Source organism: Tinamus guttatus, unplaced genomic scaffold (genome assembly GCF_059628265.1).
Source record: "Tinamus guttatus ecotype Peru unplaced genomic scaffold, ASM5962826v1 Tinamus_guttatus_pri_ptg000466l, whole genome shotgun sequence".
Classification (NCBI taxonomy): Eukaryota; Metazoa; Chordata; class Aves; order Tinamiformes; family Tinamidae; genus Tinamus; species Tinamus guttatus.
In genome coordinates, this window is record NW_028289000.1 from 18,425 (window position 1) to 44,774 (window position 26,350).

The 26,350-nt window shown below is 60.5% G+C and overlaps 1 protein-coding gene across 1 annotated transcript in view; it reads right to left on the minus strand.

Moving 5' to 3' along the window:
* Window positions 1-529: 529 nt before the first annotated feature.
* The window catches only part of IL11RA (interleukin 11 receptor subunit alpha), a 30,133-nt gene continuing 4,312 nt past the window's right edge, over window positions 530-26,350 (minus strand). Inside the window, 13 exon segments of the mRNA XM_088532689.1 lie at window positions 530-679; window positions 681-931; window positions 7,048-7,130; window positions 7,712-7,811; window positions 8,252-8,347; window positions 8,566-8,707; window positions 8,881-9,044; window positions 9,154-9,317; window positions 9,726-9,758; window positions 10,680-10,794; window positions 11,016-11,179; window positions 11,328-11,388; window positions 11,588-11,687. Of these exon segments, the coding sequence (XP_088388815.1) occupies window positions 530-679; window positions 681-931; window positions 7,048-7,130; window positions 7,712-7,811; window positions 8,252-8,347; window positions 8,566-8,707; window positions 8,881-9,044; window positions 9,154-9,317; window positions 9,726-9,758; window positions 10,680-10,794; window positions 11,016-11,179; window positions 11,328-11,388; window positions 11,588-11,687 (1,623 nt within the window).

The following is a 26,350-nucleotide window of genomic DNA, read 5'->3' on the forward strand; positions in this document are numbered from 1 at the left end:
GCAGGCGGCCATGGATGCTTCCATGGGTAAGGATCGTCAGCCCAGGCTCTTGGAGCAGTCCCACGTGGCCAACATATGTGAGGAGCTGGAGGAAGGACTCTGGAGTGGGGGAGAAAGCACCGTGTCCCAGATAAACAGCACCTTCCAGGTCAGCATTCTCCCTGGGTGTCATGGCCACCCAGGTCTGCATCTACCTGGGAAATCAGGGCTATCCGCACTGGTAACCTCCTAGGGGGCTCCAAGCATCACAGAGACACTTGTGGTTATCTCCTGGCTCTGTCACTCCATTCCTGCAAAGCCCCAGGAGATCGCAGGTGTAGATGCCTGTCTGCCGCTTTAAGCACCTTAGCGTGGAGGTGAATATGCCAGTGCCCTGCGTGTGTGAGGAGCTCGGCTGCTGCCCTGTCTGGCAGATGACCCAGTGTGAAGCAAAGGCTGGGATTGCTTGTGCGCTGGGAGGGCCCTCTGTGCTGTAACTCTGCAGAGATGCACAAGAATCCCAGTCACATTCAGTTTTGACCAGTTATTCTTAGGATGCAGTGAGGGACTCTGCTTCGTTGGCTTGTCTGTCTGTCCGCCCTGAGAGCTCAAAACGCCAGGACCTGTTCAGCGTAATCCTGGGAACCTGGGGAGCACCTGTGTCCCTCAGCTGGTAGAAGAACACCTAAGGGGTGCAGGGCTAAGTCACGCTGTCCATGACTTCTTTTCTCTTGCTCCATCCCCATGCAGACAAAGCAGCTGATGCAGCAGCTTGTGGAAGCAGGGGAAAGTAAGATGCAGCTGGTGGGAGGAGAGCAGGTAGGGCGCCTTCCTCCTTCCATCTCCCCCTGGAAGCACACTCCCTGTCCCTCCCTAAATCACCTCTGACTGCTCCCTGATCTGTTTCTAGTCCCCACAGTTCTGGAGATGGCTGGAGAAGAAGATGGAGTTTATGCCAGACAGGAAGGGGAGAGGTCATCTCCAAGCAAGTGACATGGCAGCATCTAGAAGATCTGGCCCAGCTTGGGGGAGAATTGCAGGGGCTAAGGGTGGAGGCTGGGGCCACACAGCAGCATGCAGTGTAGGTGGAGGGGGGATATGCACTGGGTGCTCTTCTTCAAAGCCGTGTGGCTGCCTGTCTCCCCCTGTTCCACCACAGTCTGTGGCAGGTACATGAAATACTGTGAACTTTTGGTTGGACAACAGGCCTGTTTTCCGTGTAAAAAAAGACTGGCAGGAAAATACTGCACTCTGTGAACTCATCCAAACTGCTGCTGCTGGTTTGAGAAGGGAGCAGCCCTTTCCTGAGAGCATCATGAGAAACAATGTTGGGTACAGCTAAGCTGCTGGCTTTAGCCTCCTGGCAGCTCTGTGTTTGTGTGCTTGGCTCTTCCAGACTGTGAAAGACAAAAACTACCCTGGAGGCAGGGAGGGGGCCAGACCCAGCAAGGACAGAAAAAAGGAAAGAAAGAATCATTTTTAGTGCAGGGAAAAAAACTTTAGGGCATGAAAAAGAGGTCAGATTTTTTTCCCCTTCCTTGTCCCCTCCACCTTTGTTTGGGTGCCAGAACATCGGACCTGGCAGGTGATGTCTCTTGCTGGGAGGCAAGGAGCACTCTCTCCCTGAACCATGTCCGTGTCTTCTCACAGCCTGCTCTCTGGCTGCACTCCGTGGAGTGTGCTGAGGGAGACACAGCACAGCCCTTCTTTCTTGCAGACATTAATGGCAAACCCGGTGGATGCTTGCAGGGTGATGAAATCACCTCACCAAGAGGTGAGTGGGTTCGAATCCTTTGGGTTTACCCATCATACAATCCGTTCTCCCTCTGGCTTCTTTGACTATGTTCTCTGTCCGGGTGCCATAGCTCTGCCTGCTGGACAGTTTGCTGGGGATCAATATTCAGACTTCCCAGCTGGCAGAGTACTTTTGCAGCGGGAGACTCTGGGTATCCTGGCATGGGTAGAGTGATTTGGATCCTTCCTATTTTTCAGGAAAGAGAAAGGAAGATTGGGAAGGAGTTTGCAGGCATATGTCAGCTAGAAAGGGAGGCAGATGAAGAAAAGTGAGTATGTGTGATTTCAGGAGTCTCCAAGGGGCCAGGAGCTTTGACTTGTTAGCAAGACCCTAGGCAGGGGTATTCCACTTGCAGGTGAAATGAAATCTATACTGAGGGCAAATGCTAAACACTGTGTTTTTAAGGCATGTTTGGATTTACTGTGTCCTTGGGGCAGGATGCCAGCCGCGCTCTCCCCGCAGTGCCCTAACAGTATGATGTGAAAGCTGCTTGGCCCAGGGAGCTATGCTCCTTCTGGAAACATCTAAAAAACTTGGGGAACAGGATCTGAGGCTGCCCCGGGAACCCCAACAGCCTGGGGGACTTCATTTACTGAGAACACCACAGGAAGCTGCAGTCCCTGTTATTTTTGTTACAGATTTCTAGGGCAACTCAGAACATAACCCAAAACAGCCCTCCTCTCCCTTGGATAGAAGGGGACGTTTCCCTCTTTGTTTCTCTCCAGACTTCTTTTCTCTCTCCAGTGACAAAACTCACAGTCAGATGGTGAAGATTTCCATCTTCCCACTGCTGTAGCAGACTGCGACGTGTCAGGGATGGTATCTCAGCATTTCCTAGCCTGATTCAGCTCCTGAGGGGGCCTGCAGCTGATCTGGAGATGCCCCCCTGCACAGTGAGAATCTTTGGTGCTTAGGAAGGTGTTAGGGCATCCAAAATGTGTTCATTCGTCAGTCCGTTCATACATCTATACGTTCATCCATCCTTGGCTCCTTCCTCTGATCCCACCTTGCTACCCACTGCGTGTGTATGTATCCTTCCCTTTCTCCCTTGCCCAATGACCAAAATCTGTTACATGTGCCTGTATTTCCAGGATCTACTGGGGTTGCTTTTACTTCTTCCCCTGGCTCAGGATGTGGAAGAGAGGGAAGCAGGAGCAGCCATAAGAGGCAAGTTAAGACCGTTTTGCTTTACAGTCCTGCAGTGGTTGTTCCGCTGGGAGTGAATTATGGAAAGGAGATGATTTGGGTTCAGGCGCAGCACAGACATTTAGCAGGGCCTTTCATATTCAAGCAGTCCAAGCAACACTGTGCAACTAGTGACATGTTGCAATGGTTCTGGCCCAAACTGTCATTTTCTCAAATAGGTGCTGAACACGGCTGGGCAGCTAGCTGACCCATCCCAGACCCCTGAGATGCTCTGAATGGGGCTGCCCTGTAGACATGGAGACATGTAGCACAGACATGATCCATTTGGAGCCTTGGTCCTGGGGATGTTCCCTGGCATGTTGCAATTCTTGCTTTAAACTTTGGGACCATAATGGGCTTTGCTCTCCCTTGTTTTCCTCCTGCTGGGCCCAGGCTGCTCCCTGCAGGTAAGGGGATCTACTCCCACTCTTTGTGTATGCATCCTACGGGCTGTCTCGACTTGACAAGACCTCAGCAACCCAAGACCTGGGTCTTAACCTTGTTCCCAGAGATCTTGGCACGGTGTCTGCCATAGGGGAGGGTGAGATCTTTCAGCAAAGCAAATTTGGAAGCATCTCTGCCTATTCTGGGCAAGGTGCATCCAGACAGTGCTCCAGCCTGGAGCAGAAAGCTCCCTACTAGCTCAGTGACTGCAAGTGTGAGCCCCTGGAAGGTCTGAGCCATGAAGAAAGTGCCCTAGCCCAGTGGTGGGAAGTTGAGGTGCCATCAGGTTGGGACCATTTTCATGGTTTCTTCTTTTCCTTCTCTGCAGCTTGGAACTGGATTTTGGCACCTGGAACCCTCTCTCTAATCCCAGATTTCTATGTACCCAGCCCTCCCCTTGTATCTTCACTGGTCCAGAGGAGAGCTATGTTCACTCGTGTGCAGTGCCAGCTCACACACTGCCCGGGCAGCTGGGTTCCCAGAGCGTGCAGCACCCAACATTAAACATCCTGATGCCCCAAACACTGAGCTCCCCGTTTCCTTGGGGTCCCAAGTTGCCCATGTGTCACATCTTCGGGATGCTGCTGGGGGCAGGAACACACCTCTCAGCTCCAGATGAGTTCCCTGAAAAGCTTACCTGAGCTGCAGGGATCCTGCCCAGCAGCCACCATTGCGTCCCCTGTCCCTCAGAGCAAGGCAGGCGGCACTTGGCAGCTGAGCACAGAGCTCTCTCACCTGCTGCTGTTTTTTCTTACCGCCAAGAGGGGCTAGGTCACATCTTTAAAGCTTTTGTCATGGGGAAAAGGGGCTGAGCCTCAGGGTGGAGGGCAGGGGGATGCGGGGATGAGAACAAGATGTGCAGTTCCTGCCTGCAAGCTATTGTGGTCACAGCCCAGTGACCAAAACTGGGCCCCCCCAACATCCCAGTTGGGCCCAGACACACTGGGGCAACTAAGGAAGGAGATCGGGGGCTTGGCATGAGGGGCAGCACAGCTCTGCGTCCCCTTTGGCCGTCAGTATTTCAGAGATTACAGAGGATCTGAGCCTGTTCCTCACCCTGAGGAGGGCTGACCAGGGTCTGGGTGCACATGACATTTCCACATTTCCATTTGCAGACCATCAGCTCCCCGCTTTCCGGAGGGGTCTGTTCACTGGGCTCACACACATGCTTGCCCAGGGAGAGCAGCCTTTACCGCCTACCCACCTGCACTTGCCTGCATGGAGGAGGCACACTTTGTGCACGTGCTGGGCTCTGCTCATCTCTGTACCATCCTGGCCAGCAGAAATTCCTTTTCATCTGGATTAAGACTGAATTTTCTGAAGGAGTTTCTAAGCAGGGTAGGAGATGGGGGCCAAGGCTGCCGGCTCACACTCTCCCATTCACTGGCCAGTGCATTCCTGTGTCAAGAGCAGGCGTCAGCCTCCAAACCAGCACCATGTGCCAGGAAAACACTGAACGCTGCCGCAAACACCAAAGTCATGGATATGGGGTGGATATTGCGTGTGTTCAACAGCATCCTATGGACAACCAGAGTCCTGATGCCCTCCACAGCAGTAGGGAAGGTGGGATCTGGTGGTGATAAGAGGCGATTTCCAAGCAGGAAGAGCTACACATGGCATGCTGGGGACCAAGGGGACAAGGGTGACCCAGGCACGTTGGAGATGGGGTGCAGGCTGAGCATGGCAGCTCCCGGTGCACACGCACTCCCTGCTCCCCAGTGCAGGCCCCAGCCAAGCCCAGAGCTTGTGGGGACCTGCCGGGGTGCCAAGATGCTGCAGCTCCAGCTGGGCACATCTCAGCTGGGCACCAGCGAGAGGTGATGGCAGCGTGACACAGCTGGTGTTGCCAAGGTCTGGGCGAGCTGATAGGGCTGTTGGGCCCCAAGATCCACGCAGGATATGGTCCCTGCATTTTCTGTGTGTGTAGGTGCACACAGAGCCCTCCCCAGCTCAATGACCTGCTTTACGCGCCTGGGACAAGCCCCGCTTCCACCCTGGTTTGCTGCCATCCCAGTACTGTAACCAGGCTGGAGGACCGACCTTCCATCTCCCCCATCCAAGGTGGAAGTGCTCACGAGGGCTAGCGAGGGCCTGCGTACTGCAAAGCCCCGCACTGATGTGGGCAGCCCCGATGTCCTAACACACGGGGCAGAAGGGGCACCCAGGGCAGGCAGGATCAAGGAGGGAAGCACCTCCCCAACCCAGTCTTTGCACAGGGCCTTCAGAGATGCCTCCCTGCTCCCGCAGCAGCCCGGGTTCAAGGGCAGCCCCGTGGCGCAGCCTGGAGTGACCTATGTCCCCTGCCGCGCTGGCCGCAGGGCAGAGCCCCTGCGCCCGCCCTGCGCTGGCTCTGCTCCGTGTGCTCCTGCGCCAGCCAGCGCTGCCACTGCCTGAATTTCCATCCAGCCCCATCTGGATCTCATTGGCCAACGGAGCCGCTGGCGCTGAGCACCGGGGCTGGGAGGTGCCAACACATGGAAACGATTAAGGGGCCGGTTGAGCGAGAGGAGGGGGCCCAGGCAGTCCACTGAGAGCGAGGCGGGCTGTGCAGAGGTTCTTGCCCCCACAGCAGGGCTGGTAAGGACATGGCAAGTGAGATGCCCCAGGCAGGAGGCTGCAGTTGCCCTGAGGCACATCCTGATGACTCTCCGGAGGGGCAGGGAGGCTGGGGTTGGGCAAAGTCCTGTTTTTTTGGGGTGTCATTCCCATAAAGACTCCTTAGTTGGCAGGGACACGAGGCTTGCACACAAGGATCATCCTCTTCTGCAAGGGTTGGTCAAGGCAAGGGTCTCCCTCTGCCCAGCAGCTCCCTGGAGAGAGGTTGGAGTGAAGATGCCCTGTTTAGCCACCAGCCACGAGTGCAGTGCAAGGGCCATGTGTTCCCAGGCTGCCATCTCTCCCCCTGCCTGGCACCTTGCACCTCTCCCCAGTTCCTGCATGATGTGCAGAGAGGTCTGGCCCAGGCAGCGCCAACACTATACCCTTTATTGAGATCACTGCTCCGTCCTGCCCTGGTGAGCGGCAGAGGGATGAGGAGCCCTGCCTGTTGGAGACCAGTGGGCAGCGAGGGGACAGGTTCGTGGACAGGGCTCAGCTCTGCACTGATGCCCACAGACTAGCTCCCCCGGCACCCTGTGCCCACAGTCCCCTTTCACGTGGCGCTGAGCAGTGAAGCGGGGCTGGCTCGGGGCCCCGTCCCCATGTTCTACAGCAGCGCCCGGCCGTGGGGACTGTTCCATCACACTGAGTCCAAGGTGTCTCCAGCCGGCTCCTGGGGGGCACGGGCAGCCCTAAACTCCTCAAAGCACAGCCCCTCTCCTTGGGGTCCATCCCACACCCCAGCGGTGCTGGGCTGCAGGCAATGTCCAAAGCCAGGCCCTGCTCTGAGCGGCAGGAAGCCCTTCTGGGGCCAACAGTGGTGTCGAGTCCCGTACGCGGGTGAGTAGGTGCTCGGGTAGGGGAGCGGCCAGGCCTCACTACAGGATCTGTGCCTCTGTGGAGAGAGAGAGAGGAAGCAGATGGGGTTAGAGCAGGAACAGCCCCGTATCAAGGAGGGCAGCTCTGCCCGGACCTAGGGCACACAGCACGGAGCCCTGTCCTGCACATCCGACCGTAGTGCCAGGCCCGACGTCCTCAGCACTCACTTGGCAGAGCCTTCAAGTGGGTGGCAGCAACCAAGAAGTTGTGCGGTTTGGTCTCGTCCTTGCTGTGTTTCTTCACTCGGAGCCTGGGGACAGAGCAGCATGGTTGAGGAGCCCAAGAAGCCCTCCTGGGGCACAGGGAGAGCAGTGTCTGCATGGGGCCCCTGGGATCCCACAGTGCATCCTGCCCAGCTGTGCCCAGCGGGAGAGCTCCAAGTGCCACCGGGTCCTGCCACTAAACCAGGGCTGGGACAAAGGCAGGGACTGACTGCACAGCCACAGCGCTGGCAGGGAGGGTCACAGCAATGGTTGGATCACAGGGGACTTGTCAAAATGAGACAGGATCCACTGAGGCAGCACCCAAGGGCAGGATTTGGGCAGAAAAAAGGTGATTAAGGGGTCTCGGTGCTGACTGCAGAGCATATGAGTTTCAGGGTTTGGATGGCACATTACCAGTGGCAGTGTTTTGCGGGGATAGAGAGTAAGGTCCACTGGTCCCTTAGGAAGACCCCAGGCAGGGTGGCACACACAGCCAAGCCTCCCCATGCTGCCTCCTCTCCCTGGTTTCTACCTGAGGCAGCTCCAACCCTACCTAACAGTGGGCTGCGTGCTACTGTGTCCTGTCCTGTCCTGTCCTGTGTCCCCCCCACACTGAAACACAACCTACCAGACGAGGATGGTGATGACCAGAATGGCAGCCAGCATGAAGAAGGCGAAGATACTGAGGGAGACCAGGATGGCCGTCTTCTCCAGGGGGTCGCTGCGATCTAGGGCATGCAGACAGAGACACACCATCACAGCCGAGGGATGCCACAGCCCTGCACCCTGCAGGGACCCTGCAGCCTGGAGCGGCTGGGCAGGCTACCGCTGGGGTGGACCTCATCCTCCTTCAGGGCCTGCACCCACCCTGGAGAGCTGCTGGATCCCAGGACCTCCACACACCCCACAGCCCTCCATGCCCCAGAGAAAGGAGAGGCAAGAACTTGCAAGCTCCGTGCAGAAACCTCCCCTGCCAAGTCCCCTGAATACCCCAAGGGGCTATAGGAACCTATTGCAGGCTCCTCTGCAGCTTGCACAGCAAAATAAGAGATATGCAGACATGGGGTGTCAGGAGATGGGACCTTGCTCTCAACAACGGACTCGTGCAGGAAGCCGGCAGCCCACTGGCTCTCCCCACTCCTGCCTGGGAGCTCCTGGCTCTACTCACTGATAGGCTCAGGATTGGGAGCCTGCGAGGGCTCCTCAGCCAGGCTCTCCAGGCTGGTGTCTGTAGTGGTTTCTTCACTCACCACGATGGCAGGGTCTGGAAAGGCAAAACGCAGACATCGGTGAAAATCAGTCACTCTGCTTCTGTGGACCTGGGAGCTGGGCATGTTCACAGGGCTTCAGGAGCTGGGGTTTATCCAGGGTGGTGCTCGAGGAACGAGGGATGTTGGAGAGAAGGGGCTGGAGAGGGGCAGCGGGGATGGAGGGTGCAGCCCTGCAGGATGCTGAGGGCTGCAGCCGGCCCCTATCCCGCACCTCTGACTGGCGTCGCCCGCACCTCCGCGCTCCACTCGCTCCAGTTTCCCGCATCCAGGAAATCCTTCGCGCTGACTTGGACCACGTGCTCCAGCCCTGCGAAGGCATCTGTGATCACCTCGGAGAGGTTCACCGTCTCCACCTGTGTGGCACAGAGGGGAGCCGCTGGGCACACAGAGATGCCTCCGGCCATCCCCAGCGCTTGGGAGACCTCCCCAACCCAGCTCGCACCCCTCACATGTCCCCAGCCAGGCCTACACTGTACACTACCCTCCCAGTGCCATGGGGCTCTGTGTTCATGTCCCCTCTGCTTACCACGGACCAGGAGCGGTGGATGATGGGCCGGTACTGGAGCCGAAACTTGAGCTGAAAGTGGGGCTCCTTGGGCCAGGACGTGGGGTACCTCCAGCTCACCTGGAGGCGCCGCGGCGCCCGGGGGACGGGCTCCACCATGAGGCCTTCTGGAGGGTCTGGTTTGACTGTGCAGGAGAAGACATGGAAGGGTGTCTCCTGCGTAAGGGTGCTGGCGCCCTGGGCTGGCTGCCTGCGGGCATGGAGAAGTGGTAGGAGGGCTGGAGGGGCACTCACTGATGGCCTGCATGGTGATGTCGAGGAGGCGGAAGCTGGAGCCCAGCGGGTTCACCTCGGTGACGTTCATGCGATAGGAGCTCCAGAACTCGGACTTGTGCACAGTGCAGGTGCCGGCGCGGGCTGGATCCTGCAGGCACGGCCCCACGTGCCCGTTCTTGTTCCTGCCGATGGTGGGACAAGGTGGTGGTGGCTGCCCCGCCGTGCCTGCTCCTCTGCCATGACTCCCTGACACTGCTCAGGAGCTGCCAAGCGGGGAAGCCCCAGGCAGGGGCCGGGCAGGTTCCCTGCCCACAGGAGAGCTCAGGGTGATGCTACGACAGAAGATCCCCTCACCCCACCATACTCCAGCTCTTCCCTCTGAGCATGGCCAAAGGCACCCTCATTTCATCCCCAGAAGGTACCTCTCTAGAGGCTCCTTCCCTGGGAGAAACCCTTCTCCCCGCTCCACCCTGGCTTAAGCAGCTTGTTCCCCAACTGGGGTCCACATCCCTGGACTTCGGTGACCCCGCTGGGGAGCCTGGCAAGGCCATTGGGAAGGGGCAGGGGGCCAGGGCTGGGGTCAGTCCTACCTCCGCTTCTCTTCTCCTGTCAGCGACTTCTTCCTGCCCGCAAGGAGATGGGAGAGCAGGTGGTGAGCAAAGGGGGAGAGGGAAGAGCGTGAGACCAACCGCACCGTGACCCGAACGCGGCCGGGGATCCTGCAGCACCCAACCAGCCCTCGGCACTCGCAGTGCCTCAGTTTCTCCTGTCCACCACAGTGCCCGCGGGCTGCTCCATCATGCTACAGCAGGAGGCTGCAAACAAAAGCAGCCCAGGAGGGCTGCCGAGGCCTCGTGTTATTTTCCACTCGCCGGCAGCTGGCTTTGTTCGCTGCCTTCACTCCAGTCCAAAACAACCCTGCTGCTTTCCAGCGCCAGCCCTGCGTGGCTCCGGCTCCCCGCACCGAGCAGCCCCGCAGCCCGCCGGGCCCACGCGCCTGGCGCCGGCAGCGGAGGGGGCGCATTCCTGCGGGCTTCCCCGGAGCCAGCGCGGGGACGGCAGCGGCCAGGAGAGCCCTGTTCCCTGGCAAGGGCTGCCCGGATCAGGCGCCGCTGCTCAAAGCGCCGCTCTGCACGTTTTACGGGCTCCGGCTGCCTTCAAAGCAAGCCTGTAATTTGGCCTGCCACGATAATTAGAAGCAGGGATGCTTCCCCAGCTCCTTTCATCCCGGAGCGCGCCAACGCGCTTGACAGCTTGCGGACGACCCGCTGCTTTTTTGCACCACTTTAGGTGCTGGCAGGGACATCCCCGGGGAGGCAGCGTGCTCGTGCTGGCCCCTCAGGCTGCTCGCGGGCCTCCCTTTAAATAAACCCCATCATACTTGATGCAAGGCCTGAAATGCAGCCCGCTCTGGGATGCAGCGCAGTGCTGGGGTACGGCTCTGTGGGAGCTGGTGCCAAGCTGGGCTGTGGGTTGGTAGCATCAGGGTTATGTCTGGCCAGGAGGACAGGGCTCACCCCATCCAGCCCCGCTCCCGCCCTCACCTGTAGGTCGTGATGTATCTGGTGGGGAGGAACGTCTCCAGGCTGGAGGTCCAGGAGCAGGAGAAATTCTCATAGTCAGAAGCTCTGCAGGACACAAAGGGCACCCCGGGCAGGTCTGGGGGCCGGGGAGGAGGGCAGCGTTACTGAGGGGATCCCCTGCCCCGGGCCACAGCTGGCACGGAGGGACACCCCGGGGGCTGCAGAAGTCCCCTCGTGACCAGCCCCTGCCAGGGGTCTGCAAACCCACAGCCCGAGGACAGGCCGTGGGCTCTCCCGCAGCCGTGCACGGACTGGGGCCGCGTGTGCCCGTCCCTCGGCTGCCGAGACGCTACTCACAGCCCAGGCGCAGGGCCACGGCGTGCAGGAGGCCGCCGTCCTCGCGGTGGCAGCTGTAGGAGCCCGCGGCGGCGAGGCCGGCGCGCGGCAGCAGCAGGGCCCCGTGCCGCACGGAGGAGCCCGCTGGCAGCGCTGCCCCATCCCGGTGCCACTGCACGGCCGAGCTGCGGAGGAGAGAGCGGGCGGGTGGCGTGAGCGGGATGCCGGGGCAGCCCTGAGCGCAGCCGAGAGGGGGACATGGCTGCCCCGGTCCCAGGGCTCCGCAGCCCCCATGCGCATCATGGGCTCGTGCCATGAACAGAAGTCACCTACCCGGCATGGGCGCCGGCGCACGGCAGGGTCACGTCCGTGCCCACCTGGCCGTACTGCACACCTGCGGGGACACGCGCACGCACAGCCCTGGCTCAGCCCCGCGTCCCAGCAGCGCCGTGCGGACCCGGCAGGGACCGCTCCCCGCTGCGGGTGGCCGGGGGTGCCACGCAGCGGCGTTTTGGGGAAAGAAGAGCATCCATTGGGTACGTGCGGGCCCTGCTCCCCGCTGCCCTTTCCCAGAGGTCCCGGGGGCTGCTCACCTTCCTCTCCCCAGCCCTCAGGGACGGCGAGGGAGGCGGAGGCGAGGGCTGCGGCGAGGCACACCATCACCCTGCCCAGGCCGCGGGCGGGACTGCGCATCTGCGGGAGGCACAGGGAGAAAGGAGAGGGCGTCATTGTCACCGCCTGCCCGGCCGCTCCTCCCGCGCTCCAAGGGGACGCCGTCCTGCCGGAGCGCAGAGCTCCTGGCTCGCCTGCTCGCGTCGGGGACCAGCGGACAACAGCTAACACAGTGGCTGGGCTGGCCCTGACCTGCGCGAGCCAGGCTGGGCAGGGGGATGTTGGAGCCGCTCCAGCCCAGCCACTCCGAAGGGTGGTGGGACACAGGTCACCGCGTGCCACACGCAGGGACAAAACAGCTGCGGCTGGGGAGGAGCCGCGCGGGGCAGAGCCGTGGCCAAACCGCTGATGCTGGGCCCAGCTCTGCCACCGCCCCATGTCCTGCGTGGTGCACGGCCATGAACCAGAGCATCCCTGGGGGGAAACGCGCCCCTCATTCCCCTCTCGTCAACCCCCACGTGGTGACTGCGCTGTGGGGGCCTCTGGCATTGAGCTGGCCCAGAGGGAGCTGCCCTGATGCCCTCTTTGCCACGGAGAGATCACCAGTGGGTCTGGGCAAGAAGCGAGGGGGATGTGGAGGTGTGGGGGGCTCCCAGCCATTACCAGCTCAGCGCCAGCCCCGAGCCACCCCAGCCAGCACTGCCCCGTCCACCAATGCCGGATTCTCTCCACCTGTCCCAAACAGCCTTGCCACATCCCTTCTGGGCAGCAGCCACTTCGCTCATGCCAGGTGGCATCGCCCCGTCCTTCCCCGCCAGCTTCGCCTGGTCCCGAGAGATGCAGAGACAGCTAAATCTTTTTTTTTTTTTTTTGCCTGCAAAAAACCCACTGCTGCCCCTCAGCAGCCCTGTATGGCTGCCTGCGCTGCTGGTCTCCGCTCACGGCCCAAGGGCTGGCTCAGGGCCATGTTTCACCCCTGCGGGCAGAAATCCGCCTCCCGCTGAGTCACCCCGGATCTGACAGCCGTGGCGCTCGGAGGGGAATATCCCGGCCCTGGAAACGTGCCCTGCAGCAGCTGCTGGTTGCTGGGCCGCGGGCAGGCAGCGGTGCTGAGGCTCGGGGTGACACGGCTGAGCCCAGCGCGGGTGTCTCCACCACGGGCACTGGCGAGCTCAGCCTGCACGAGCTGCTCGCAGCCCGCCCGAATACACCCGGCAGCCTCGAGTGAGAGCCCCAGACATAAATAACTTCATTAGACTGTCATAAGCTCTTCCTACCAAACCACACGCAGAAACGTTCCCAAGGAACAGCAGTGGAAACAGCGCTGCCAAAACTGTGATGGTAACTGATATTAACTGGGAATATTACGCCTTGAAGTAAAATATTTTGGGGATGGAATAAAAGACTTAAAGCACACTTAAAAGCAGCAACCAAAAATAACTTCAAACACCACGTGGGTCAAAGCTAAGGGCATGGTGCTGAGAGATGAGCAAAAAGGGAGACTGTTAGAGTGAACAAGGCAAAATAACTTTAAAACAAAACAATTTATTCTCCCGATCGTTCCTTTTTTTTCTGATTTTTCTTGTTTTGTTTCGTTTTTACCTAGCACAGGCTGTGCACATGCTGTGGCGGGTGAATGCACAGCCGTTGTTCGGTGATGTTAGCACAGCCGCTGTGCTTTGGGGATACTGCTTGTGTCCACGACGTGCCCAGACCTAGCACCCACAGAGATCTCCCCCAAGCAGCCAAGGACCACTCCACATCCCTGTGCCACGAGTACCCCCCCATCCTTACGCCAGATCTTGTCCCACTCGGGCAGGTTATTTTGGGCACCGCTGCGTCCCCGCCAGTGCAGCGTGCACAAGCGTGCGCGGACGTGCAGCTGGCTCCAAGAGCAACCTGCTCCAAGCGCTGCCAAAAGCCGCTGGTGGCTGAACACAGGGATGAGCAACAGGGCAACCCCTTCCTTCCTGCCCCCAAGGCCACAAGCAAAATCCCAGGGAGGAGTCTGCCCCAGTCCCCAGCCGCAGCCCTGTCCCCGCCGGGAAAGAGTGGCAGGCTGGGGAAGACCTAGGGACGTTGCTCTCCGCCAACGCAGAGTGGAAAGAGGCCAGACACGCTGGGACAGGCAGCCGCGGTTCAAAGGCGTCCGGCCAGCGAGGGTGCTCCCACCGTGCCCGGTGCTCCCAGCGCGAGGATGAAACACGCGTGCGAACGCACACGCGAGTGCAGCGGCCAGCTGGCTCCCAGAGCCCGCCATCCGAGAAGGCATCCCTCTATCCTCCCAGCAGCCGTGACACATCCCAGGCACGGCGTGTCCCAGCCCTGGAGCCGAGCGGCGGAGGAAACAATCAGGCGCTTTCTTCCTCCGCTCGCGCTCACGGCGGCCCGAGAGGCGCCTGCTGCCCGCCAGCCCCCTGGTTGGGGGGCAGTGGGGCCCGCCTGGGGCTGCAGCTTGGTGCCAGGATGAACCACAGCAGGACGGGACCTCCCTCCGCACAGCCTGGGCAGCCAAGGTGACTGCACTTGAGTGGGAGGCCAAAACTGCCGGTCACCGTTCTCCAGCCTGTGAGCATCAGCGCTGTAACCTCTGCGCGCCCCAATCCCGAGCTGCCCAGGCCGAGGGTGTCCCCCAGAGACAGCTCAGGGCAGGGGACGGCCGTTCTCGGCCCCCAAGGAGCAGGTAGGGAGCTGCCGCTGCTCCAAACACCATGCGATGGCGCTAGCCCAAGGGCTGCGAAGAAGCCGCGCTGGGAAGCTCAGTGGAGGTTTCCAGGCACCCGTGGCGGGGGACAGGGCTGGGCCGACTCCAGCAGGGCCCTCCTTGTCTTATTTTCCCAACCCAGCTCACCGGAGAGCTGGAAGCTGCCCGGGTCACCCTGTGCTCGCTCCGAGCCGCGCTGGCAGCCAGGAGAGCGGTTTGTGCAACACCCGTCCGGCACAGGCGCTTGGGCCAGCGCGGGCGGCGCGTCCTGCTCCTGATCCCTCCCCTGCCCCTGCGCTTCTGCATCCCTCCTTGCAGCACCAGCTCCCGGAGCCACTTGCTTTGCCCATTCCCTGCCAGCCCCTTTGCAAGGGGAAGGGCTGGTGGGGGAGCACGGGGCCTCCACACCGACATTTCACAACATTTTAGCCCATGCAACATTATTTATTCCTGCAGGCCGACTGCAGGGAGTTGCAGGAACGGCGGCATGATCCAAAACCCAATGACGGGAGCTGAAGTTTGTCCCCGCTCCTCCCGCCTCAAAACGTGGGGTTGTCCCTGCCGCGGCAGCGACACACACGCAGCGCGCGACAGTCCCCCGCCACCACCATGCCCCGCGGTGGCCTGGCGCAGACTCCCGGGGAAGGCCAACTTTCCATTGCACTGGGCGCTGGGCACAGACGGCAGCTTTCTTCTGCCGTGCTTCACTGCAGGGCGCTCTTCAAAGCGCACGCAGAGCCGGGGGCGGGCGCGCACGCAGGCGCCGACGCGCCGGGGGGACGCGGACGGGGCGCTGGGAGGAACAGCAGCACAGAAACCCCCGGGCGCCTCCTCGTGCCTCCCGCGCCAGCTCCTCCCGGGGTGGTCCGGGGCCGCGCCGCTGAAACAGGGACGTGGGAAAAAGCAGAGACGAGCGAAAACAGAACAAAACAGGATGATGAGAGCGCTTGGCAGCTCTGCCCATCACACGCCGGAGTGGCCAACCTGCTAAAAGCCACTCTGCACTGGGCAACCCCTCACAGCAACCCCTCATGCCAGACAGCTCTAAGGACTCGGAAGGTGCCGTCGTGCCAGACTCATGCTCTCCTGAGCCTCGCACGGCTCCGCCAAGCTGGCTCTCCCTGCCAGGGTGCTGGCTGTGGGAACCCATCCTGTGGCCAAGGGCGGTGGCACTTGGAAGCAGCAGCAACTTCCTTCTCCTTCCTTCTGTGGGGTTTTTGGAGAATGGGAGAAGAGCATCCGGCTGAGCCCTTCAGCACTTGGAAACAGCAGCAACTTCCTTCTCCTTCCCTCTGAGGGGTTTTTGGAGAGTGGGAGAAGAGCACCCGGCTGAGCCCCCTCTCCTCACGGCATCCCTGCAGTGCACCAGAACAGCTCAGGAAATGGGGATGCATCGCATTGCATTAAACATCTCCACGGGTTTTCAGAGCTTGCCCAAGCAATCCAGCCTCAGCACCTGCCCACGTGGCTGTGGTGCAAAGAAACCCTGCAGCACCTGCCCCACCAGGCCTGGCCATGCACCCATGAAATCTCCAAGCCATTGCTGGTATCCAAACACAAGACTCAGCTGGGCACAGCTCAGCAGCACGGGCACAATCTGCACTCGGAAGCAAGCACAGGAGATGCCCCAGCAGTGGGGATGTGCTCGTCGGACCGGGATGGCAGCAGCCTCCAGCTCCAGCGAAACCTCCTCCCAAAAGGCCTGGGAGACACGGACAAGGCAGAAACAGCAGACAAACAGCAACTGCTGGGAGCAGCACGAGGAGCAGAAACGGGCAGTCCCGCGGACTCGACCTTGTGCTGCTCGCACACACCTGCACGCATGCACACCTGCACCTCGACACGGCCGCAGCACCTGGAGCGCATCCCCCCCAACACACACACACACGTGCAGCCCGGTGCCGCCACGTCCCAGGGCAGAGCTGTCCCAGGGCTGCACCTCTCTGCACCGCGGCGGCCAGCCGGCCCGAGGCCACGGTGCCGGGCGCCTGCTTCGCCGGGCCCCCGTGCAGTGGCTACAAAACACCCACACGCGGCCCCGGCCGCGGCCCCGCAGCCGCCGCTTGCTTGGGCTGTAACCTGAGGCGGCGGCCGGGGCCAAACAGCAACTGCTCTGTTAGCAGCCAGCAGCCCGGAGGCCCTGCCAGCTGGCAGCGCGCCGGCCCGCGGGGGGAGAAAGGGCCCTTCTCTCCCCGCCGCGCTGGCCCGAGCCGCGCCATGGAGCTGCTCCTAAAAATAATCCCCGCGGCAGTAAGGGCCGGCGTTGCCACCCCAAGGGCGAGGGACGGGGCGGCGGGGGCTCCCGACACAGCCTGTGGGTGCAGGCGGCGAGGGAGGACACGGCTGAGGCGCAGGCCAGGCGGGCACGCGGCCAGGGCCCGGCTCGCGGGGACGTGGGTGGCACCCGCTTTTCCCTGTGCGGACGGGTGACCCTGTGATTAGCGCAGGGTGGGAAGCCGTCTTCCTGTCCCCGGCGTGTTTGAGATTTTGGATGCTTTTCTGCTCCCAGCTGCGTGGCCTCCCTGCTGCCTCCAGCTCCCAGTGCCCGCGGGACCGGCCCTGCGCTAGGAAGGAGCAAACTCAGAGCTCCAGCCCCTGCTCCGACAGGGAGCAGGGCTTGGAGCAGGGCCAGGGCTCATACAGGACACAGCACCAGCACACCTAGGTGCTTTCCTCCCTCTCGTCCTTCCCAGCAAGCGAGGAGCCCCCCAGGAATGAGCTGCCCCTGCACCCGGTCTAGGTTTGGCCCAATCCCCTTTGCTTTCGGACGGCAGAGGGTTTTTGGCCTGCATCGTGCAGAATTCTTGCAGCGGAGAGCTGCAGGGTACGGCAAACCATGCTATGGCTGTAACAGTGAGACAGGGCTAGGGTTCGCAGGGAACCCATCCTGCCGGGATGCAGCCTGGGAACTGGACGCCGAGCTGATATGGAGGGATGAGGGGCATGGGAGCATATGTTGCAATGCACAACAACAATATCCCCCAGAAATGTGTGCCTTGATGCCCCCAGCAAGCCTGGAAAGATGTCCCATGGCTGCATCTGTGCCAGGCTCCAGCACAAGATACAGGTTTCTGGGAGAAGGCCACTCCACACAGCCTATGGAAACCCTATGTGCATCTCAGTCCCCATTGCCCCCACCAGCAAGAGGGCTGCAAAGTAAAGCGCAGGCAGGAGAGGGGCCCCGCAGCCTCCCCTGCTGCTCCACAGCCCCATCCGTCCCCCAGGCACCGGGAGCGGAGCCGTGCTCCAGGCTCTGAACCTCTTCGGTGTCTGGGAGCAAGTGGGCTCTGCTCCACCCCTGGAGCAGGAAGGCGCTCAGGTCAGCCAAAGCACTGCAGGGCGGCAGGTCCAAAATAAACAGCCCGCCGTTAGTGCTTTCCTTCAAGGGCTGGTAGCGCTTCATTGCTGTGGCACAAATAATCCTGCGGCCAGCAGTTTGCTGTCATTCCTTTTGCAGAACAAAAACCCTTTGGGGCTGAGGACGATTTCAGGTGTTGTAGGCAGACACCTGAGCAGCAAAATAAAAACGATGCCAAAGCATGTCCCTTGAACACTTCATGGCCACAGCAGTTCAGGTGTCCCTGAGAAGGGCAGGGAGCACGGGTGCAGACCCCTGGCAATGCCTGGTGCAGTGAGGTGCCCAGGGAGCTGCCCATGCACTGCCCGGTTGTGCAGGGTCAGCCAGGCATTGCAAGACCAATGCAGTACGTCCTCTCCAAGCCATGGGCAGCCCCGACATGGTGGTTTGCTAATGGGAAGCAGCTCAGGCTCAACCAGGGATGCGGCAAGTCCTGGGGCACCTGGTGGACCTGGAGGCGGAGGAAACACCTGGCTGCAGCAGGCGCCCTCTTCCCAGCTCAATCCCATCTCATGCACCAGTCCCACATAGGGAAGCTGCAAGGAATGCTCAAAGGCCACCAAAAGCTGGCGCAGCACCAGGACGAACGCACTGGGACAGCCCAAGGGCACCATCTCCACCGGGGCAGGAGCACCAGTGGGTCCCGTCCCTTCCCTGCAGCTGCTCCCCTTTGCCGACACGGCAGCACAGGCAGGACATGTTTCCATGGCCAAGCCGGTTTCATCCACACGTCCTCCTGCTCCCGGAGGCGTCCCAGCGTCCCCGGCCACGTCACGGGGGGTTACACTAGAAAGCGAGAGAGGAGGTGGCCACCGCCAAGGAGCCGGGGGCTCCAAAAGGCAGCCAGGTTCTGCACAGCGTGAGTTGAGAAGGTTGGAAAAACACCAGCAGGATCATTTTCTGCTGTTAAAAAAAAAAAATCCTCCTGAAAAATTAAGTGCGAGTGTATCCGAGCAGGGGGAAGACCAGGGCAAAGTTCTGACCGTGCTGACACATCTCCTTCGACGTTCTTGGAGAGACGCTCTGGTCCCCGCTCGGGGACAGCTCTGTTTACAGGCTTCTATTGTCTCCTTTTTATCTCTTTTTTAATTTTTTAATTTTTATTTTTTTGTAATGTTATAGTTCAGAGTAAACAAAACCAAGCAGCCTCTCACTCCAAACATTTCAACCATCCCAAACTTTCTCTGGAGGGGGGCTGCCTGTGGAATTTTCCTCATCCAAAAGAATTTCGAAATGTTCCCGTTTCTGCCTGCTTTGACTCGAGGCCAAGAGAGCTCTGAAATCCTTCATGAGATGCTCCTTCTGCCCTCTGCACAGCCGCAGCTTCAGCTAGAGACACTGAGGACCCTTGGCTATGACCAGCAGCTGCAGCTCCCAGAAAATCCTTTCAGCTCATCCCACATGCTGGAGGGAGAAAGGAGCCTGCCTGGGTTCCCCTCAAGGGAAGCAGCAGCTCCTGGTGAGGATGCACCCTGCTTTGTATGGTTTTAAGCTGTCACTATGATTCTGATTGCCAGGAGGTCCCAGTGCGGGTGCACAAGACCTGGCTGCTCCAAGGACAGCAGGACGAGTCACGGAGCACATGGACGAGCCCTGGTCCCTCTGGGACACAGCCCCAGGGCTTAATCCCGCCCCCCGTCTCTTCATGCACGGGTTATTTTCCCTTTGCAACCCTCTCTCTGTGCTGGCAGGGGTGGCCGGGGAGCTCAAGCTGACCCACTGGGTCCCTGGCATGGGCACGCAGAGCACCCAGAGCAAAGGGAGCTCCTGAAACAACTATAGTGGGGAAAAAAGCAAAAAAAAAAAAAAAAAAGCCCACACAAGAAAGCAAACAACCCAGGGAATAAGACCACTACACAAACACCCGAAGTTCAGCCGGGCTTGGCCTTGGCTGTCAATGCAAGCCATTGTGGTGGCCTGGCACACCGCGGCCCATTACGTCTCGGGCTCGTTTCTCGAGCGCTCCCCGGGTGCCTTGGCAGGGTAGGTGGCCGCGCAGCCTGACGCAGACCCCACCGCGCTGGTGGTCGTCACCGCCGCAGCAGTCGCGGCCTTGGCGCCTGTCACGTCCCCGAGCGCCCAAAAGGCGGGAGCTGAACCGTGACCCATGGCGTCTCGGCCCCCGGTCGTCCCGGGAGGGCCAACCCTTGCTGGGATGGCTCCCTGCAGCCTCCATGTCCCCATGCCACCTCTCCATGGCATCCTCACCCAGCAGCCGCCCAGCGCCGCGGGGGACACCTCAGCGCCACGCGGCACCTCCGAAGGTGCCCACCGGCCTCCTCTCCGCACACGGCCTCACCTCCCATGCAGGAGAACTGGCGCGGGAGCCGTCCTCCCTCTTCCCCGAAACAGCCCCGCGCCCCCCTCATCCGTGAAGCCGCCGTGTGGGGAGCAGAGCCTGCGGCGTGGCAGATGGGGTCTGGAAGGCCAGAGTCCCTCAGGTGTGTTTGCCTTGGCTGCGGCCCCGGCCTGTCCAATTAGAGCTACAGAAAACGTATATTAAAAGCGAGGGGGGAAAAGTCGTACTCTCTCCCCCACGCTGGGGCCCAGCGCTTGGCTGGGCTTCCTCAGCAGGCGCGGAGCAGGCGATGCAAGCGCTGCTGGCAGGGGCCCGGCGAGGGAGGGGTGGCTCTGGATATTAAGACACAGTCGTAAAGAAGAATAAAAGGGCAGCCTTGTTTCGGAACGAGTCTCCGAGGCCTTCCCTCTCTCCCGGCATGCTCGGCACCAGAGCCGGAGCACAGTGCTGCTTGCGAGCAGCGGAGAAATTGTCTGGGGTCGATTGCAGCCTCCATCTTTGTGGTGGGGCATCCGTGTCCCCCCTGTCCTGTCTGCAGTGCCCAAACCTGGGGCTGCGAGGATGCAGGAGCAGCCCTGCTCCCATGGGCACATCTCCGTTCTGCTCCCACACCTGCCTGTCCCTCTTCTCCCTCTTCCCAGGCTGTGGTGCTGTCCTGGCTGCCTCCTTGGCCCCAGACAGCCCGTCCTCCTCCTCCAAGGCTGGGACATGGTGCCGGCCATGGCCTTGGCAGGAGGCACAAGAAGCCAGCTGGTGTGTGAGAGCTTGGGGTGACCTAACCATCCACAGGGTGCTAAATCCCAGCTGGGCATCCCAACATCCCCATAGCCGCGCGCATCCCAGACGGAGGCAGAGCAGCCTCACTGCGGGCAGGGCGGAGCGCATGGCCTTGCTGCTCTTGGATGAGATCCCGGGATGCAGAGCTGGGAGGGCCACCGCGACCGTGCCAAGCGTGGGGAGAGGTGCCGGCTTTGACCTCAAGCTGCACAGGGCAGGCTGGCTGTGCCACAGCTCCAGGCAAGAGCAAAGGGTGGGAAGGAAGGAAGCAGCAGCACTGGCAGCCTTCCCCAAGCTGAGAGGGAGCCAGCATCTTCATGAGCTCCTCCTGCATCCACCAGCACCTCCATCTCCGGGGAATGTCACCCCAAACCGTCCCAAAGGGGGACGCAGCTTCCCTGCTGCTCCTGCCTGCCCCATCCATCCGTTCATCCATCCATCCATCCATTTCCCACCGGACAGCCTGGTGACTTCCCAGAGATGCAGTCACCCCTGGCCTCCCATCCCCATGCTGCAGGAGAGCCCAGGGCTCGCACGGAGCCGGGCACCTCGGCGCCACGCGCTGCAGCGGGCGCCGGTACATCCCGACCCCGGGACGGGCCCAGTGACTAACACCGCGGCGAGCGCCGGGTGCCGCCGGCGCGCGGGGCCCGTCCCTTGGCCACGCTCCCTTCCCGCGGCGGTGAAATCACGTCTGGAGGCCGCGCGCGCCGAGCCGGCGGCGTCCCCCCCTCCCGCCCCCGGCGCTGCGCGCGAGGCCGCTCGCTCCCTGCCTGCTGGCTCCCTGCCTCCTTCCCAGCCTCTGCTCCGCAGGAAGGGCTCCCCGAGCGCAGCGCATTGGGGGCGCAAGGGGCAGCCGGCCCCCCAGCCCCATTGCAGCTCGGGGTTGCATCCGGACGCTTGTGTCCTCGCCACCTCCTTCCCGTTGGATGCAGAGGCCGGAGTGCAGTGCCTGGGAGGCCGGGAGCATGCCGAGGCCAGAGGGGCAGAGCCTGCGCTCCCATGGGAGCAGCGATGGGAACGCGCCAGCCCTGGGCCTCATGCACTCTCAAAGCGCTCTGGGGAGCAGGCAGCAACCCCTGGCCTCCCTCTAACCTTTTTAATAGCAGTGCAAGCCCTGCCGAGCCCATGCCGAGCCGGGGGCCGCTAACACCACCCCGCGAGTAGCACCACGGCGCGTGCTTGGCTCCCGGCTGGCGGAAAAAACATCTGGCTGGGTTTTGTGGAGCACGCTGGCGGCTCTCATGGGGGTAGAAATCCGGGCTGCAAAGCAAGCACTCGCCTCTCTGCAAACCTCTTCCCCCTCCGTCCTCTGGGACGGATCTAGAGCCAGATTTTCCCTCCTGCAAATGGCCTGGAGGGAAAGGCACGGGCATAGCTACAAAACGCCTGTGTGCAAACACCTCCAGAGCCAAAGCATCCCCAGACCCGTGTGCGCCCTGGGACACAGGCGCAACCTCCACGAGCCTTGTCGGAGCGGCTCGGCCACGACGGAGCAGCCCTTGCGTCCGGCCCGCGCCGCCTCCGGGCTGGGATTCATTTCCCATCCTTTTTCATCCTGTGTTCTTGGCAAACGCTTAGGAGGGAAGCGCCGGGGGCGATGGGCCTCCTCCCTTGGCTCCCTGCGGCGCGGTGCCGTCCTCCCGCCGGCCGCACGTGCCGGAGACCAGCGCTCTTTAACCGCCTCCGCAGGCAGCAGGAGCCCGGCCCCGGGTGAGGGGTTAATCCTTGCCCTTGGGCCGCAGCCTGCAGCGCCACGGGGACCATCGGCAGCTCGGCCCGGCTGCCTCCGTCAGAAACGATGCTGTGGCCTGCAGCAATCCACTTACACAGCAGGGTTAATAAATAAATAAATAAAATCCAAGTGCTTGGTGAGTCAGGGACTGGCCCTGCTCACTTCTGGGTCAGACACTGTCTAAATGCAGTGACAGCCCTGGTGGGTGCACGCAGCCCACCAGCAGGTTTGCAGCATCCCTCCCCTGGGCTGCTCCGTCTCGGAGGAAAACGCGGCTGCCCTTTAGGCAAAGAGAGCTCCTCGCTTGGGGACAGCTGCTGTTTGCACAAGCCTGGGCAGCGGAAGGTCAGATTAATTTTAAACCCGGATAAATAAGGGGGCCAGGCAGTGCCATGGCTCACCCTGCTGCTCCCAGCCTTGCCAGATGTGGATCAGCCAGGGGAAAGCACCCATGGGTGCTGCTGGGATGCTCCCAGGGTCTGGAGAGCCCCAATCCCCCAGCACGGGGTGCTCCCCATTGCAAGCCCCCTGCAAGCCCCGGTCCAGGCAGTCCCTCCTGCTGGAGCCCCATGGGGCTCTGTGCATGGACTCAGCTTGGGAAGGAGCACGGGGAAAGATTTCGGCTACGAGCCAAGAGGAAGATGGAAAAAAAGAAAGGAAAGAAAGGAAAGGAAGGAAAGGAAGGAAAGGAAGGAAAGGAAGGAAAGGAAGGAAAGGAAGGAAAGGAAGGAAAGGAAGGAAAGGAAGGAAAGGAAGGAAAGGAAGGAAAGGAAGGAAAGGAAGGAAAGGAAGGAAAGGAAGGAAAGGAAGGAAAGGAAGGAAAGGAAGGAAAGGAAGGAAAGGAAGGAAAGGAAGGAAAGGAAGGAAAGGAAGGAAAGGAAGGAAAGGAAGGAAAGGAAGGAAAGGAAGGAAAGGAAGGAAAGGAAGGAAAGGAAGGAAAGGAAGGAAAGGAAGGAAAGGAAGGAAAGGAAGGAAAGGAAGGAAAGAAAGGAAAGAAAGGAAAGAAAGGAAAGAAAGGAAAGAAAGAAAAGAAAGAAAAGAAAGAAAGAAAAGAAAAGAAAGAAAAGAAAGAAAAGAAAGAAAAGAAAAAAAAGGAAAGAAAAGAAAGAAAAGAAAGAAAAGAAAGAGTTTGGACTTTTCATGCCAAGAGGAAAATGAAAACCAAAACATTTTGTTCTAAATGATAGGCCTTGTTTAGCTTTCAGTGGTTTTGCTTTTTTAAAACGGTTCGAATTAAATTGAGCTAAAATTGGCTTCCAAACATTACCTTGGGCTGCAGAATTAAAAAAAAAAAAAGAATCAAAACACTTCATTTGGAAAATGTCAGAATGAAGTGCTCGGGAACGGCCCAAGACAAGAGAGGCGCCGGGTCCAGCCTTGCTGCAGAAGTTGCACTGGCCTCCTCCAAACTGCCTTTTTTTGTTTTGTTTTGTTATTATTTCAGCCAAGAACAAGCAGTTGCCCGACATAACCTCCCCCAGCTGCGCCGGCGGCGGGGGCGAGCGCTCGCGCTGCGGAGGGCCCAGCCGCCGGCGGCTCGCGGGGAAGCACCGCGCTGCCGGAGGGGACGTCCCCTCCGTGCGCCCAGACGAGGCGACCAGCCCTGCTCACAACCGGAGCCGCTCGGTTGAATTTACCCCCACGAGCGCCGGCCGCATCCAACCCCGAGTGCTGTTTTAAAACTCCCGTTTAAATGATTTCGCTATTAGGTCAGCATTCCTTCTTCTCGCGGGGAAGGTGGTTACGCTCTGCAGCCGAGCGTAGCGCAAGCTCCCTGGTGCCGGCTGCTGGCTCGCCGTCAGCGAGCCGCCTGCCCACGCTCCTCAATTACGGAGAAAAATGCATCGGCTCTGCAAACATTAGGTGCATTAACCTCTCTGGCGGTGGCAAAGCCCACTCCGGGCGAGCTGCTAATGGGAAATTCATAGAGCCGCCCGCAGAAATGCTCCCCTCGCCTCTGCTCCTGCCTCCATTTGTGGAGGCGAGGGCTGGTGAAGAGGTGGTTTCTGCTATCCCTAAAATACAGGGAGAGTAAAGGGGGATCTGCCCTTGAGAGGGGGGCAGAAATTAAGGGAAAAGGCTTGAAAAAGCCTCCTGGGCTCTGGAGGAGGCCAGCTCTCCATGCATTGCTGCTGGAATGGAAACCTGCCGCTCACTCACCATTAACCTCAGGTCCAACACGTGCCACCCCAAGGTGACATGTCCCATGGAGCAGCACGTCCTGGGTCTTGTTCTTCCACCTACACCCCATGGAGCGTGGGATTGAAAAGTATTACCTTCCCCAACAACCTTGCCTTGCTCGTGTCCTCTCCCCATCACAGCACAACCACTGTGGGTTCTTCCAAAGACTCCATCCAAGCTGGAGCAAGACTCAGGTCTGCAGACCTTCCTCCCCGGCTGCTCAGCACGCAAACCAGCCCTCAGCAACTTGCTGGTGTGCGAGAGCTCCCCCAGGCATATTCAGAGCAACCTGCCCCGCAGTCGGAGCCGCTTATCTGCAGCCTCCGGGGCTTTTGCAGCAGAGCTGAAGGGCCATGTCAACAGGATGCTTAGAAAAAACGTCTCCTCCAGAGCCAACCCGGCTGGCGGCTGTGCTTGGCAGAGGTCAGACCCAGCGCGTGGTCACCCACCCAGCAAACACCACCCAGGGCAGGGGTGGCAGCTCGGAGGGGCCCATGTCCCACTGCCTCCCGGGGCTGCCTGGCTCCTGAGTGAGGGAAGCGGGGCAGCCCGAGAGCCTCTGGGGTGCGAAGGGACACGAGGGCCACGGGCACTGCCCCAGCAACGCGGGGGAGCAGCGTTGGGCACAGCACCAAGGAGGAAGACGAAGATCGGGAAAAGGGGACATCTCCCTGGGGGCAATCACGCTCAGGCCACCGCGTGACAAAATCAAAGCCGGGACAGGATGGAGCAAGGGAACAGCCTCCCGGGAGCCAAGAAACCAAAACCCCGACGGACCTCCCGGGGTTGCGTGCGGGCCCTTGCGAGACAAGGCTGGAGCAATAGCTGGTCCAGTCCGTCAGCTCCTCCTAAGATTTGAGGCCTTGGGCAAAACTCATGGAAAGCAAAAGAAAGACTCCCAAGGACTTCCCCAGGGATGTGGGGCCGGCCCTAGCTCTGCAAGGAAGGCTGGGGAGGTGCCAGCTGGCCGGGGCACCGTGCGTGACAGAGGCTTTTGCAAAGCAAAGCAAGGACGCCGCAGCGTTCCCGGCCCCGGCCCCGGGGGATCTCTACAGGGATGTTTTCTGCACAGCTGGTGGGAGCTGCAGTCCCTCTTGCGCGAGGGGCACGGCACTGGCACTGCTGCAGCACAACCCTTCATCGCTCCCCTCCGCGAAGCAGCTCGACGTCACCCAAGGTCTTTTGTTTTTTTCTAGTGAATTTTGCAGGAAAGAGGTCTGAATCACGCCTTTCATGGTGCTGTTAAAGGCAGGAGGCATTGATGTTCGTACTGACCTTCGTCGGAAAGCAACTTGTAAGATCCCCGTCTCCAAGGGGGGTCTGGCTGGGATCAAACACACGCTATTTCGGTCCCAAAGGAAGGGGCCAACGCAGGCACAGGAAAGTAAAGGAAACAGCTGGAGCGGGGATGCTCTGCCAGCCTGGATGCTTGGCAGAGGGATGCATCTCAGGGATACAAATCCAAAGCTGCCCTCCCAAATCAGTCTATCTGGTTATCATACCCTGCCTGCAAGGATGCAACATGGTCCATCTCTGCTAGGGGCTCTCCTATGCAGATCCAACCTGGGGATGTTGGAGGGCTGGAGACAGGGCTTGCTCTCATACCCACTGGCCATGTGCTGCCGCTCACCATGTTCCTAGAAATGTCACCGAGGCGCTGTGGGGACCCTCCTCACCCTGGGCCGCAGCA